The sequence below is a fragment of the Nerophis lumbriciformis genome, linkage group LG10, assembly GCF_033978685.3.
Source record: "Nerophis lumbriciformis linkage group LG10, RoL_Nlum_v2.1, whole genome shotgun sequence".
NCBI classification, from domain to species: Eukaryota; Metazoa; Chordata; class Actinopteri; order Syngnathiformes; family Syngnathidae; genus Nerophis; species Nerophis lumbriciformis.
Genome location: NC_084557.2, coordinates 15,966,702 through 15,981,028, shown reverse-complemented (window position 1 = coordinate 15,981,028; position 14,327 = coordinate 15,966,702). Strand labels below are relative to the sequence as shown.

General features: G+C 39.0%; 1 protein-coding gene across 1 annotated transcript in view; it reads left to right on the top strand.

The window, feature by feature from the left end:
- Positions 1-11,440, top strand: part of cecr2 (CECR2 histone acetyl-lysine reader) — an 83,169-nt gene extending 71,729 nt beyond the window's left edge. The window contains exons 17-19 of the mRNA XM_061970181.2: positions 3,281-5,132; positions 7,749-7,819; positions 9,454-11,440. Of these exons, the coding sequence (XP_061826165.1) occupies positions 3,281-5,132; positions 7,749-7,800 (1,904 nt within the window). The 3' untranslated portion in view covers positions 7,801-7,819; positions 9,454-11,440. The remainder of the gene's footprint in view (positions 1-3,280; positions 5,133-7,748; positions 7,820-9,453) is intronic.
- Positions 11,441-14,327: the final 2,887 nt, after the last annotated feature.

Sequence of the window (14,327 nt, the reverse complement as noted above, 5' to 3'; positions counted from 1 at the left end):
TCAAAAACTCAAAAATGATTTGAACAAAAAGTGTCTACAGAGTTTTTTAATGCATGTTATATCTGAGGAGTTGAATCAGAGAAAACTCATAAACAAAAGGTCTGATTAAAAAATGTTAAGATATAAAAAAAAAAGTAAAGCATTTCTCTGATTAAATTAGTAGGTGTGTTTATTCTCACAGTCAGGACAGAGTCTGCATTTATGACAGGATTACCGCACCTACCACCACAAGGTGAGCTGCATCAATCAGTGAAGTTGCAGCTCCCTCTCAATAGCTATGTGCACATGGACACAATTAATTAGATTAAAAGCCTAACCGGCTTTTAAAATGCTTCATGTAAACATACCATTCAGAGTATTCTGACCTGATCACACATGTTTGGATCAAAATTGTATTCTGATCCAGACGGGTGGTTTATGTCGATAGTCCTTCAGATTGAAGCTCATGAAAACATGTCTTTTGAAATTTGTGTCGAAATTATCCTTACTGCGCATGTCTGTGATGTCAGCCATACTTTGTGGTAGAGGGGGGTCTGAATTGAATCATCTCGAAATGAAGCAATTGTCTTGCTGCTGTCTCCCCACATTCAACCTGTACAGAAGTAGCATTAAAGACTGTTGAGTTTGTTGCTCTAAAACAGAGACTATCAAATACAAAAGTAAGGATCCGGTTGTCGTCTCAACGTGTTGTTTTATTCACAGCTTTACAACTACTCCCAGAGCTAACTGCTAGCCTTTGATACGTACACAGAATGTCGTAACATGAAGAAGCGCGGCAACCCGTACAGATCACAACATTGAGGGCACAGAACAGCTCCATTTCAAAAAGAGAGGTAAAACAAATGTAGCGAACAGAAGAAAGAATTGATAAATGAATAACGTGACAACGTTGAACAAGCAGAAATACACATAGCCATGTACAGCGTAAATCACTGTTTATTCTTCTCAGATTATTGTTGACGGTATGCGTTCCTCAAGTCAAAATACAGTATTGCGATTTAAGGTGGAATGCGTGGAAATGCACATCATAATCGGATCCGTTTTTTTCAGGGTGCATGTACATACACATTAACATTCTAATCTGAATTATGATCAGATTAAATACATTTTGCCCATGTACACGTGGGGAATGTTGCGTTCTGGACTCCACTTCCAGCTGTGTAAGGAGTAGGAGGCACAATGCTGATTGAACACTAATTACGTCATGAGGAGCCTGACTTTTACGACAGTGGACAGAGAGGGTTGCGCACACACACACAGAAACACATTCACAGGCACAAGGTCACGTTCAATAAAAGCAGAATGTTCCGTGCAAGATTATTCTAAGCACAGTTCCATACTGTTAACTATTGCAGTATCTTCTAACAGTTGGGATGTAACGGTATCAAAATCTCACGGCACGATATTATCACAGTATTAATGCCACGGTACAATATTATTGTGGTAAAAAAGACTACAAAATGTTATAGTGTGTAAAATGAAGTGGCAGGGATGTTTAGAATAAACAATCTGTCTGTAATTAAACACAAACATAATGCTCCAATGTTCTAATCATATTTATTACTAAAAAAAATATTTTTAAGTACAATTAATTGTGCAGGAACATCGACTGTTTCAAGCAAATCTTTAAAGTGACAATGTAAACATCCAGTGTAAAACAATAATATTCAGCTTCGTGTCTTAACTTTTTACTTTATGAGAAGCAGGGTCCTCCACATTGGACATGTTTTTATTTCAGTTTGAAAATGTTGTTTCTCAGAACTAACAATTTCACTTTTAATAATATAAATACCTCACAAATTGATGTTTAGCTTTGCTGGTTTTAAATAATGTTTTCTGGGAGATGGTTTATGTGGTGCCGACTTGTCCAGGGTGTACGCTGCCTTCCGCCTGAGTGCCTCAAAACCCGAGCCTGAGTGAACACTCATTTGCATGTTGCTGTGCTGCAAATGAATGTGTTGCGACTCTTGTACATGTTCATACAGAGCTCTAACCTTGTTGTTTTTTGTGCACGTACTTCAGACTTCTGTTGATACTTCTCGAAAGATTTGTGTTGGGTCTCATAATGGCGCTTCATGTTCCCGCTTTTGATTAGCACTACAACACGATGCAACATAGTTCATGATTTGTTAAATTGTTAGCTCGTGTAAACGGGACATGTATTGCGTGACATTTGTTTTCTACATTGTTAAATCATTTGATTATTATTTCAAGAAATCAATAATCGAGTTGCTTTCTGCATATAAATAAATATAATGTATCAATAATAATAGCAATAAAAGTAAACTGAGCAAATGTGTTTTTAGAAGTGTGTATCAAACTGATGGGCTTCCAGTTTGGTATTACTCTGTCTGTACCCATAAAGTAGCTCAGTTTCTAAAACTCTAACAGTGGTTCTTAACCTGGGTTCGATCGAACCCTAGGGGTTCGGTGAGTCGGCCTCAGGGGTTCGGCGGAGGTCAAAACACACCCGACTCATTGTGTAAATACAAACTTCTCCCTATCGGCGTATTACGGATACGGCAACAGCTGACTGACTTGCAAGTGTGTAATTTGTTGTGAGTTTATGCACTGTGTTGGTTTTGTTGTTTGAACAAGGTGATGTTCATGCACAGTTCATTTTATGCACCAGTAAAAAAAACATGTTAACACTTTAGTATGGGGAACATATTCACCATTAATTAGTTGTTTGTTAACATGCAAATTAGTTAATTAATTCGTCATTATTAAGTACTTATTAATGCCTTATTATAACCCTAACCCTCTAACCCTGACCCTAACCAAATAACTCTAAATTAAGTATTTATTACTTGGTTAGAATTCCCCTAGTGTCCAAATAACTCTAACTTAAGTCTTTGTTACTTAGAATATGTTCCCCTAGTGTCCAAATAACTCTAAATTTAGTCTTTGTTACTTACAATATGTTCCCCGAGTGTCCAAATAACTCTAAATTAAGTCTTTGTTACTTAGAATATGTTCCCCATACTAAAGTTTTACCAAAAACATAACTTTGTCTTGAATTTAAAAAATTTTTTTTTTTTTTTTTTCACTAAAGAAGGGTTCAGTGAATGCGCATATGAAACTGTTGGGGTTCGGTACCTCGAACAAGGTTAAGAACCACTGCTCTATAACATAACTTGCAGTTGAACATGTACAACAGCACACTGTACCAGGTCTTGAGACACTCACAAACTTGAATTTGTTGTAGATTGTGATTGTCTACTATCATGCATTTCTATCTTTTTAGACTAATGTCCTTTTTATTATTCTGTTTTAACAGGCACACCTGTTCAACTCCTTTCAAATGAAACTTCACCAGACAACACAGTTTTATTTAACCAGGAACACCCGTCCATTCCAAAACTCACAGAGCTCCACAGTGGGCCAGCACGGGAATTGCACAGCCCCTGTGACCCCGACTTTAGTCGTCCTCAGGAAAATGTGCAAGGAGATAAACTTGCACACAGTGGAGCAGAGTACCCTGAACATAAAGTAGATAGCCAACGCCAAAATAATGCTTCCGCCTCTCTGCCCTCGCACTTCAGCGCAAGCAATACCAATTCCGCAGATCCCATCACACACAACGCAGCTCAGCCCGCACAGAGTAATCCTCAACAAAAGACCCAAAGTCCTGCACTCCACCCAAGCGTGTCACCATCCTTAATGACCATTTCTGAAAACAACTCACCACGCCACCCAAATTTACATCAGCGACATTCAACCCAAGAAACATATTCAAATAGGGCACCCCGAAGCCATTGTTCTAACTCTCCCTCAAGGGTCCAGAGTCAAAACACTGCACAACTGCAATCTCCTCATCTTGTCACCCAAAGCGACTCCTCACAATGTCCTACACAGAGCAGCTCTATGCCACATGGTGCCTTGCAAGGAGTCCAGCCTGGACTTCCTCAACCAGCTCCACTAACCTCTCTGCCACCCAGCCACCCTACACTACACTTACCGGCCCAGCCCAGCCCCGCAGACCATGGAGATCAAAGACCCTGTGAGCCCACAAGTAGGCTGGACCCCAAAGGTCCACATTTGATACAATTTGGACCTTCAAATACTGCTTACAAACAGCAGGTCTTTAGTCCCAACACGCTTAAAACCCAGATGGTCATTGGTAACCCAGGTATGCAAGCAGACAGGAGTCTTGCGCTTTCTCACAATACGCCCATGCCTCCTCACTGCCAAGGACAGGTAAATGGAGCCATGTACACCATAGACAATCTTTCACATCTACAGTACAGCCAGACAAACATGACCAGGCCTGTCTCTCATTCTGCTCACCATCCATATCACAACCCGACCCTCAACACCCTCCACAATACCCAAGACCACCCCAGCTATCACCAGCATCAAAGAAATGCTTATTCCTATCACATGCCTGGCCATCAGCACCGCCAGGCTCAGGCCAGCATGTACATGAATCATCCATTCCAGCAGGAACACTATTACTCCCGCCCAGAGGACTGGCAGCGGTCTCATTATCAGCCTCAGCAGTCTATGCCACCAGCTGCCTACCTTCCTGTGTGCAGTGCCAAAGGCAACGGCCAGGCTAGTGAGAGTCTTGTGTCATCGGCGGGCTCTGAGGGCTCAACTGGTGTTAGTTTGGTGTCCCCTGGAGCCGTGACTGAAGCCGGGCTCCTCCCTGGAGGCTTGGAAGACCGACAGCATGAAAGCAGTGGTGGTGATAGCCCAGAAAAGTGCAGTCATTCCAGGGGAAGCATGGAGCGATCTGAAAGTCCTAAAGAAATCCTGGACCTGGATTGCCACAACGCTGCCGCCCGCCATTGTAGCACACAGCCACAAATGCCCCCTGGCTTCATGTACGACCCTCGCACCATTCACCCTGGATTTCAGCCAGGTGGTGCTCCTCCATCTCACTTGGTGTCTCAAGGCAACAGAGTTGGAAACGGAATCCTTTACACTCGGGCCCCATACCCAGATCCAGGACGTTATACTGCACAGCGACCTCATCCACACCTAATGGAGGCTCTCCAGCGGCCCCAGCAGCTGCCTATCTCCCCCGGCCAGATGCGCTTGTCCATATACCCGCGCTCTGGTGGACACTTTCAGGGCATGATGATACAACAGAGAGGCTTGGCATCCGAACACTTCATGCAGCCGGGGTAAACACAGTTTTGATATGCTGAATTGTTTTCCCATTTCAGTGAACATGCTGTACAGTAGAACTGTCTTAACCCAGTATTTTTATAGTTGAACTTGAATCTGATCCGTTGAATTTTACCGTCAACAATCGGTAAAACCTATGGCTTCATATTTTTAGTTTTTGTTAGTTTTTTGACTCACAGCTAGTGGATATCCCTAAAAGTACGTAAATGTGTCAACTGCGAGGTATATAGTCAAATCAGACTACTGAGAATTGAATAGTCGACCATTTTAAGACACCCCCACAATAGCTCTGTGGTACTGCATTCCAGGGCGGCTGTAGATGATGCTATTGTCTAATTTTACATAATTGGCCATGGACGCATAACGGACGCAATATACTTTAGTTTAGTATCTGAAATGCTCAAATTATTTTATTATGTCATCTAATGAAATATATTTGGTGTCTGTATCCAGTATGCACATCAAGTAAAACTTAATACAAACAATCATGGCAAATATAATTGTGTGAACGACTACATTCCACATTTTTCATCCGATTCAAACCGTTCCAACTTCAAACTGTTAGCCTATTCGGGAACCGGGGGCTTTCCCATGACAATTTCCAATAATTCCAAAATTTCCCAGAATTCCATGTTTTCCGGGACATTTTTCCCATTCAAAAATGAATTGGACATTTTTCAAACTTCCACCATTTCCACATTTTTCAACCGATTCAAACCATTCCACCTTCAACATATTCCATTCATCCTGGACATTCAAACTATCATTTTTACAAGTTCGAAGAAATTCCAGGAATTCCCAGAATTCCCTTTTTTTCAAACCCTTTTTTTGACCCTTTTCTCTGGCGACGACAACTACTTCCACATTTTTCAACCCACTTTAACCGTTCCACCATCCAAACATTCCTCTTCATCACGAAAAAAACCGACGTTGTTTTTTAAACTGGAAAAATTCCCGGTTTTCCTGAAATTCCTGGAATTCCTTAATACCATTTTTCAATTAAAAATGTTACTACTTCAACATTTCTCGGCTGATTTGAAAAATTTTGACACAAACCATTTCAACTCATTCAGAACATTCAAGTCTTTTAACATTTCCCCCCAAAATTCCCCCTTGTCCCGAAATTCCCAAATTTCCATGAAATTCCAATTGAAAGTAATGGGACATTTTTCAAAGTTCCACAATTCCCACGTTTTTTATCCGATTCAAACCATTCCAACTCCAAAATATTCAGCCTGTTCAAAATTGTGTGCTCTTCTTCAACAATTATTTTAAAAAATCCCGAAATTCCTGGAATTCCTTAATACCATTTTTCAATTAAAGTGCTACTACTTCAACATTTCTTGACTGATTTAAACAATTCCAACACCAACCAATTCAGCTCATTCAGGACATTCATGCTCCTAATCATTTTCAAAAAAATCCCGCTTTTCCCAAAATCCCCAAATTTCCAGGAAGTTCCCATTGAAATGAATGAGACATTTTTCCAAGTTGCACAATTCCCACATTTTTCAACCTATTCAAACCATTCCTACATCAACACATTCCACTCATCCAACTAACACTTTCCCAAGTTCCAAACCAAATTCCGTTTTTCCTGAAAATTCAAACTCTTCAACATTCAAACTATTCTTACATTCAGAGTACATTCTGTCAGCATTTCAGTTCAACGTCAGCAATGGAGCATTCACACGCAATTTCTTCAGGAATTGCCTCATCTAGTTGTATATAAGTGTTGATTAAACAATAGTCTTAAATTAACATGCACAGATTCGCCATAATAACAAATTATTTTGGCAGTCTGATGCTTTGCTACACACACACACACCGCACATTCTGACTATAATGATAACAGAACATCAATAAAACGTCACACACAATTAGGAGATGTCTTTGATGTTTTAAATATTTTTCTTAGTGTCAAAAAACTCACATCAGCAATGACTTTTGCCTCAATAGCAAGTGCCAATTGTAACATACCGTAAGCAAAATAGGAAGAGAAAGTGACACTTTAAAAGTAAAATGTATAAATAAGAACCGATAATTCTTTACCCGTAGTGCCAAATCTATTAGCGGGGGTCCAGATTTATCTGTGGCAGGCCACCCCAAATAATTATTTACCTGTAGTGCCAAATCTAGTAGCGGGGGTTCAGATTTATCTGTGGCGGGCCACCCCAAATAATTCTTTACCTGTAGTGCCAAATCTAGTAGCGGGGGTTCAGATTTATCTGTGGCGGGCCACCCCAAATAAATGATCATCTAGGATACATTGATATGTAACTAGCTCATTTACAGAATTTACTCCACAAATGTTTAGCCGTTTTCTCTGACAATTATTTGTTTTTGAAGGCACAGAAGGTAAAGTATGATTACAATCATAGAACTCAAAATGTACTTAGGAAAATGTGTAGCTGCTCAGTACAAGAGCATGAAAATTTACTTGGAAGGCAACTCGTGTCACACAACAGATTGAAGTTCTCTGTATTTGCAGTTGTAAATGTGTGAAGGAAGGGTAATTAATGTAAAGCGTGTTATAACAATTTGACTTGTTAATAGTGTAAGTGAAGTTATGAGTAACGTTGTGATAAAATGTATTATTCACTGTCCGACAGGCAACAGATGATGACTGCACCCGGAGGCTCAAGCAACAAACAAGGAGTGTGAAATGTGTTGCGTTGTTAGAGTGAGTAATTTGGTCATACTACACTGCACATTACTGTTATAATAGGGGTGTCCCAATACAACTTTTTCACTTCCGATACAATACCAATATTGGATCCTAAAAAACAAATACTGATATTGAGCCGATACGATAACAGCACAAATCCTACTTACCGTATTGTCCGAACTATAGAGCGCACCCACTAAATTTTGGAATAATTTTATTAGACGCACCAAACTATAAGCCGCATATATATATTGTGAAATTATTTATTCACACAGATTTTGTAAATGTTTATTACATACCTTAATTGTTTCCAAACAGTGCCTGTAACACAGCATTAAAACGACTGACCTAACAAAACAGAAGTCCTCGTCATGGACCCACTAGCTGCGGAAGCTAGCTCTCCAATCAGCTAAACAGACAATAACTCCACGTTGACGTTTTGGTTAATTTACTGAGGAGTTTGTGAAACTGAAACAATACAAAAAGAATGCTATTGTAAGTTATAATACTACCATCATACACGCGTAAATGTGTTAGCATATTAGCTAATGCTATCAACGCTACCTTGATTACATTGCGATAGCACGTACAAATCTGCACGAAATACACACTTCACACAAGAGACGGTTTATTAAGGAATAATTGTTTTATATTGTAAGACATACAAAGGTTCCTTTTAGAGATGAATGAAGAAACCATATGAGTAGAAACGCTATAGACGACTAGATGACAGAACTTATACTTCCGGTTCAAAGCCCTTACCAGAAGGAAATACTGTTACGTGAAGTTCCCTCGCAGCACCTGCAGTGAACCAACTCGTCCAAAAGATGGCTCCTTTTCAGTGTCCCTGCTTGGGTTTTGTGAAAACTATTTGTTGAATACAAAACATTGCTGTTAGCGAAGAAAAATCCCTAAATTAGCCAGATTGATTAATAAGCCGCTTAGTTTAAAGCATAAGGAAAAAAGGAGCCATTTATTGTCTGGAAAATGCGGTACTTTTATTTTTTGTAGTGTGGAATGTAAGAAAAGGCTTGGTCATGTGAAATTATTCAGAACAATGTTAGATATGAAAAACACTAACCTATTTCTTATTGACCATCTGGAAAGGGCTTATGCTGTCTTTAAGTTAAAGTGATGAGTTGAGTTTTTTTTAGTTTAGCTTATGCCACAGTAAGTTGAAAGAGGCGGACATGTTTGTTACTGGATAACTATTTGATACTTAATTGTTTTATTGACAAATGTGGTATTATAGACTAACATTGTTCAATTAAGGACATTTATTATGTATGTCGAGCTTGTGTGCTATTGTTTGCTTAGCTGTTGTGTAGTTGCTGGCTCTTAGTAACCTCCAGCCTACCCTGTTTACCTTTCTTTAATAAACCTTTTTTGCTTATTCAACAACATTTAGATGTTAAATGGCTGTTCTGTATCGAAAGCTTATATCATAAATTTTAGATGCAGGCCGATATACAGTGTTTTTTTGCTGTGTTTTTTTTACAAATATCGATGGGACAGATATCAATATCAGACGGGATACCCCTACTATATAATAATTTGTCATGTGTGTACTTTGTAGTAACAGAACAAAACACTACTGTGCTAATTTACAGCAAGCCAAATGTTTACATGTTGTCCCTTTTGCTTCCCAGGCATGACAAAGTGAGCTAAATGAAAGGTTTGGGCCTGCTGACAGGCTTTTACTGGCTTCCATTTTGGTCAGACTTGAACGTCCTTCATGAAAAGTCATACTATTGATGTAACTACTGAGCCCTAGTGAACAAGAACCTTTCGATTGTGTTACTTGTAGAGCTGCAATGTTAGTTTCTCTTTGCTCAAGAAGAAACAACACTGACTTTTACCACTAGGCCATAATGGAGAACACTGGACACCCCCTCTCCACTGTGAACAATAAAAGTATGGATGAATTCACTAGATACATCCATCTGCCTTTCATGACGGGGCAGACAGAAGGGAAGAGACTTGCACTGCGATCTAAAACGTTCAGTTCCAACTGGTTTGTTAATCTCAGGTATAGATTAGGATGGTACACCGACCAAGTCCAGTTGTCTTGGTTGGTTTTGTGAATGTATGAGTGAATGTTTAGATGCGTCAAATCAAGCACACTTGCTGCCATTAAGAGTGTTGATGAACAACCTTCCTGCCCTATTTCTACGTAGACATGTTTGTAGTTATAAACCCACAATAGAAGTTTCAATGTGGTCTTGTGAACTGCCTTTACTGAGGAGTATAGGCTAAAATGACACTGGTTGTAGGTGATTGTACCTGACTTAATTATATGCACTATGGCTTTGTTAGACTAAACATCCTTAACGTGAGTGGCCTTGCATAGTCTTTCATTGACCATCAATGCTTGTTTATTGTAAATAAGTCTACATCCATTGTTAGTGATGAAACCCCCTTCACCCACAAGTAAGGGAATGTTTTCAGGTGATGTCTCATCCTGCTTGTCGTTGCATATGCACACAAAATCTATCTACTCTGATCATTTGGCATTCCACATTGGTTAACGAGGTGCTCTAGATTTGTTAACAGCCTCGTTCTCTCCATGCTGTCTTCTGTGATTTGCTTCTTTCTTCTCAGGGATTACACTTTCTATACGGGTATTTTTCTCCACTGTTTATTGGAACAGGTGCAACGTAGACACATTTAACTGCCGGTACGTGTGTTGAGGTTGACCTCAGTTTCATGTGAGGAGCTTCTCTTTTTTTAAATAGTGTGACAACAATTGAAATGGATTGCTGTTCTTTTATTTCTGTGTATTTGACATCATTGGTTCTTCATTTATTTGAAGGTTCTTTGAACACCATTTGTCAGAGCAGCTATAATTGTTTTTTTCCCTCATCTATTAGGCAGCAAATGAATCTACCTCATTGAGTCAATCTGTAGGATCCCGTGAGTCTAATAATAGGGTTACCGACACATTTGCTACTGATCTACCAATTAAGATCTTGACAGAAAATGTGTGTAATCTACATATGTAATGACAGCTATGTAAATATGAAAGTGTCATAGTTTGCCTTTATACCTGCACAATTTGGACTAATGGCTTCAATGTAAATCCAGCATTTTGGCAGGAATGTCATTCATAGCAATAGCTGCATAGCATTGTAAGTCTCATTGAAGGAGAATTCTCAACAGGCGAAATATTTCACATTGTGAATTGTTTCAATTTTAGTAGCTCTAATGGGGTTTGCTCTTGAGGTAGTGTCTACACTTGTGTTATCTAATCTGCAGAGTTGCAAAATGTCCAAGTGTTTGTGTGGGGTACTGTGTACAGGTTTGTGTGTAAAATTAGAAGCAGGTCTCTGCCAAGTGTGTGCGCGCAAGTTCGCTGTGATGCACTAGTAAAAAACATTTACATGTGAATTCTATTTATTTTCCCCTTTAAGAATTTTTGTACATCTGTTGGACGTGTTTTAATATAAATGTGCTGTCTTTCTTTTCTTTGCGTGTGTGTGCGTGTGCGTGTGCGTGTGTGCGGTTGTTTACCTCGCTCTGTATTGGAAATTAATTACCTGTATATTTTTTTCTTGACTGACAGATTGTTTGGGAAATGGACTGGAGTATTTTCTATACTGTACATTTCTTAAAAATAAATATCTTTTTCCTCTTAAATGTTGTGTATGTATTATTGACATTTGGACATTTTTTATTCCAGGTTAATAATGGGACAAAAATCATATTGTAAAGAAAAACAAGGTTGGTTGTGAGACTTAGAAGCGTGAGTTTCTCATCAAATGCTTGAAATGTGTGTCCCTTTTCATTTTTCAACTCATTGTAACAAAAAAAAACATTTTTTCAGCCACTCGGACACATTGTAATTGTCACAATGTTATCTTAGTAGAAAAACATTTTAAAGATGGCAGTGCTAAATTATAAAGTTCAGTTGTATTGAAAAGTTGACAATCTAAACACAAAATGAGCAAAGAAAATTAAGAGGATTTTTTTTTTAGGCCAACTTACTGTACAGCATGTATATGTGACAAGCGCAAATTGGATTTCATAATAGTGCCAAAGCTAACAACCATGTCAAACTACTGCAGTTCGCTAGCTAATAGAAGTCCAAATTAAATGTTTCCCTTCACACTTTTAAAAGTAATAGTTTGGTTGTAAGCGTATTATGTGACTTTAACATGAAAAACAAAAAATCCTCTCACCATGTCCAAGCAACTTACTCTAGACAACACTATGTAGGTGAGCGCAGATCCTAACTCTATACATCCATCTACCCATTTTGTACGGCTTGTCCCTTTCGGGGTCACGGGGGGTGCTGGAGCCTATCTCAGCTGCATTCGGGTGGAAGGCGGTGTACACCCTGGACAAGTCGCCACCTCATCACAGGGCCAACACAGATAGACAACATTCACACACTAGGGCCAATTTTAGTATTGCCAATCAACCTATCCCCAGGTGCATGTCTTTGGAGGTGGGAGGAAGCCGGAGTACCCGGAGGGAACCCACGCAGTCACGTTCATATCCACAAACATTTGAGAGGAGGCGTGTCAAGATTGTGACAACCAACCCCTTTAATCAGTGTTCATCCTCTTCTAGGACACTTAATGCTATTACTACCTCATTGGACCGTTCCAGTGGCGGGCCTTGCATTTCACACCTCGGCCTTCATTGACTTAGTCTGACTTTAAGAAATACCTTTCGTAATACCATCATTTATGTCGTCACATGACCACGGCTGCAGAAATACTATGCAGAAACACTTGCGCACAACTGGGCATTGATTGAATCAACTCTATTTTCCAGCGCATTTAAAAAATCAAAAACTCGCATCAGCAATTAAAACATCTTTACTTAGTGTCAAATTGAAAATAACTGTAAAAACATTTTAAATGTGAGAAAATAATGAATTAAAATATTTGAACTCACAATTTTCAGCACCCATTGGAAGCCGTAAGCCAGGGGTTGATTCGACTGGAAGGGGCGGACAAACCATTTCACTGGCTGGCACAGGTTAGCTAGGTCAAAGGTCGGCTGACCTTGTCTCACGAGCTCGAGCTTCTCTTGAAATGTCCTTCTCCAATATGGCCTTGCAAGTATATGTATGCAACCTAATCACCGTTTTGCCCTTCTTCGGCCATCGTGGGTTTTAAAAAGCGACTAGATATCAGGTTTCTCTACGAGCCAAGCTCTCGCAGGAAGTGCAACTCCTAACTTATGATTACATACTCGTGATTCTCAAGTGAGTGTCCAATCACAGGATGCGTAAATACGTTCAATGTGAGGCCAGCTAGAAAGCCTTACTGACAATAGCTCGTGATCTGATTGGATATCACAATTATCTATCAACTGTATGTGCCTGTTCACTTGAGAGTGCACAGACGCCCGCATTGTTGATTCTGAAGGCAGATTTCGTACAGCATGGCAACATAAGCTAGCTGAATTCCAACAGCACTGGAAAAATATGAATACGTTTAGATATTTAGGGAAAGTAAATTAAAAATAATTTTATCTTTAATCATGATCATGATTTCTAGTTATGTTAGGCCAGCAGAGAAGGCCTAGCTGGCACACCACTGTACCTTTAACACATCATTGCAAAAGGGACAATGTTTTTTCTACAGCAGTCTTATTAGGTATTTAATGACATACCATTTTTTTTTTTAACCCGCGTCTAATAACATTATCAACCCAAATAGCTAACTCTTACTCAAGGAAAGTAGCTATTGGCTTTATATAAGATTATTAATGTATTCTATTTAACAAGGTCATCAAATTTGAGCAACTTTGATTGCATAGATTATGAGTATGTTCTAAATAACCAACGTTGTGAATGATCCGCACTGCTCTTTTCTGTAATATGATCAGAGGATGAATTGTGTTGTGGCAAGTATTCCCCCATACTTCAACACAGTATGTAAGGTATGGCAGTACCAAGGTGCAGTATAGAGTATGGAGTGCATTTTCATTGAGGTATAGTTTTGCTTTGTTTATAATTGAGAGGCTTTTGGAGGTTTTTGTTTTAATGTGTCTGACATGAGGTTTCTATGATAGTTTACTATCAATTATTACTCCAAAAAATGTATTCTCATTTACGATTTCAATTTGGGTACCATCAATACTTATTTTCTGTTCAGACGTTATGTTGCGATTTCCAAACATCACTATCTTAGTTTTATTTATATTCAAAGATAATTTATTTGTCTCCATCAATTTTTTTATTTGACATTGTTTATAGGGTTAGGCGCAATAAGTGTTCAACTTCAGCCTAAACCCTTTCGGTCTGCAACATTTTCAATTTATGAGTGTACAACTGTTTGTTTATGTAAAACTGTTTGTTTATTTTGTTGACCACTGACCGAAGAAATAATAAACTCAACTAAACTAAACTAACTAACCAAATCTAATGGCTGGCTCATTAACAAGGACGATGGAATTTGGGCATTGCAGTGATTTTATATTAGCTTGAAGTGACAGTGAATAAATATTTACATTTATATCTTGCTTTGTAAACCACGGTGAAAAAAGTGGCAATGAGACATGTTGAGGT